The sequence below is a fragment of the Pinus tabuliformis genome, chromosome J (genome assembly GCF_031772625.1).
Source record: "Pinus tabuliformis cultivar Carrire ecotype Pingquan chromosome J, CPIR1, whole genome shotgun sequence".
Taxonomy (NCBI): domain Eukaryota; kingdom Viridiplantae; phylum Streptophyta; class Pinopsida; order Pinales; family Pinaceae; genus Pinus; species Pinus tabuliformis.
The window spans coordinates 1,054,766,714-1,054,768,569 of NC_142295.1; the positions used below are offsets into that span (position 1 = coordinate 1,054,766,714).

Sequence of the window (1,856 nt, forward strand, 5' to 3'; positions counted from 1 at the left end):
AACCTCAGCCTCCGGAAGTGTGTCACAGACGCACCTCGAATATGAGGAAATTGGCCAGTGTCTTAAAGTGGAGCACGCACGTCATCTTTATCACGAATTATGACTTGGACGTACATGGTACTGCGTTAGGTGACGATGTAGCACTATTTTCTGTGGTTTATTTTGGCCAGAGCTAATGAGCCTGTCATAGGGTATTAAATGCTCACTTAGTCGCAAGCTCAAGCTCGATAGCCCGATAACAAGCGCGCGTGATGACTAGATAAATAAAAAATAAGCGCGCGTGATGACTAGATAAATAAAAAATAAGCGCACGTGGTGACTAGATAAATAAAAAATAACGATGCGCGTGTTATCCGGCTATCGAGCTTACAGCGAAACAGGTATTTAATGCCCTATGACAGGCTCGTTAGCTCTGGCCGTTTTCTGTGGGGTTCAACATCTGATTTTTTTTGCCGCCTTTACTTTCTGTCAAAATTAGCATTATTGGAATGGTACATCCGAAAGGCTGTATTTTAACTCTTTACATTTTGATTTTTTTTGGGAATATATTTCCCATGGATAATTTTGTCCGAAATTTGATAAAAATCCGTTTGAATCACACATTTATTACGCCACAATTTTCGGGTAGAATCTCCCGCATCTTTCCTGATCATTAGGCCTTGAGTTTATTTTGGGTCCTTTTTTTGGAAACTTATTTTCGTTTTTCTAAAGAAATGGAATCAAGAGCAAAACCATATTCTGTTGTATGTAAAGTCTTATCAAGCACTTAAACACAGGAAATCAAAGAAATTTATGCTGCAGAGCACAAAACAATTAACATGCCATGAACAATACAAGAGACATACTGAAAATCCCAAGTCTATTTGAACTGAAGTTTAAGTGTTTATTTAGGAGTACAGGTACAGTAGCCTCTATGGCCCTCCAAAACCATCCATTGGGTCTGATGAAACAAACATACGTTATGATATACTGGACTTCTCAGACACCATTTGGAGAGACTACGACTATTAGAGGGACAATATATTGACTTAGATGTGGCAGCTGCAAGTGCCACACTGGCAGTTTGGCCCGCACTTGCAGTCGTTCTCCAGAGATACATCTCCACCGTGCCTGTTAACATCAAATCCAAAATATATTCAGTTATCCTATCATCTTGAAACCATAAAACGAAAATTTATAGCAACTTATGCAGATAACGCGGTACCCCATCTCATGGCTGGTTTCCACAATACCGTCCATCTGGAATCCCTTCTCCTTGCAAAGCAACAAAACAATCCAAACATGGAACGAGCTTAGTCCTACCTAGATTCGAACTCATGACGAGCGGCATGAAATTTGAAAAGGAAGAAAGAGAAATTGACAGGAATTGGGATGAAAACAGTAGAGAAAAACAAAGTGGACAAAATACGGGCACTGGGTTTTGTCAGCACAGTTACAATTTGCGCTATCGCTAGACATAGGGTAGCCCAGGACCGGAAAGAAGTGCGAGTAACTGACAGGAAATCTGGAATCCTGGTTCCAGTAATAGTTCGAACTTCTGGTGTGACGAAGTCGGCCAAGGTCTCTTGAATGAAACACAGTGGAGCACGCATCAGGGTTAAATTTGACGCCCGTATATCCGTATTTTTGTGTTTTTACATGTTATCCATTTTTTTTTGTGTTTTTACATGTTAAATACTATTGGTTTCCAAATCTACACGTTATGGCTGACTGACCAATAATTTTGAAATGTCATATTGACGGGCGTATTGAAAATTGACGGGTTTAAATTTTTTATTATTATATATATATATACACCGTATACTGCAGTGACGACAGAGTTTAATAGCTGTTTCAGCTTTCAGTTAATGTTCACT

The 1,856-nt window shown here is 39.4% G+C and overlaps 1 protein-coding gene across 1 annotated transcript; it reads right to left on the reverse strand.

Annotated features, from left to right (window-relative positions):
• Nucleotides 1-915: 915 nt before the first annotated feature.
• LOC149230565 (metallothionein-like protein EMB30) lies at nucleotides 916-1,458 on the reverse strand. The gene is made up of 3 exons (XM_089376080.1): nucleotides 1,402-1,458; nucleotides 1,205-1,251; nucleotides 916-1,110 (listed from the first exon to the last, which is right to left on the reverse strand). Exons 1-3 carry the CDS (start codon nucleotides 1,456-1,458, stop codon nucleotides 1,029-1,031), a joined length of 186 nt encoding a protein of 61 aa, XP_089232206.1. The 3' UTR covers nucleotides 916-1,028.
• Nucleotides 1,459-1,856: the final 398 nt, after the last annotated feature.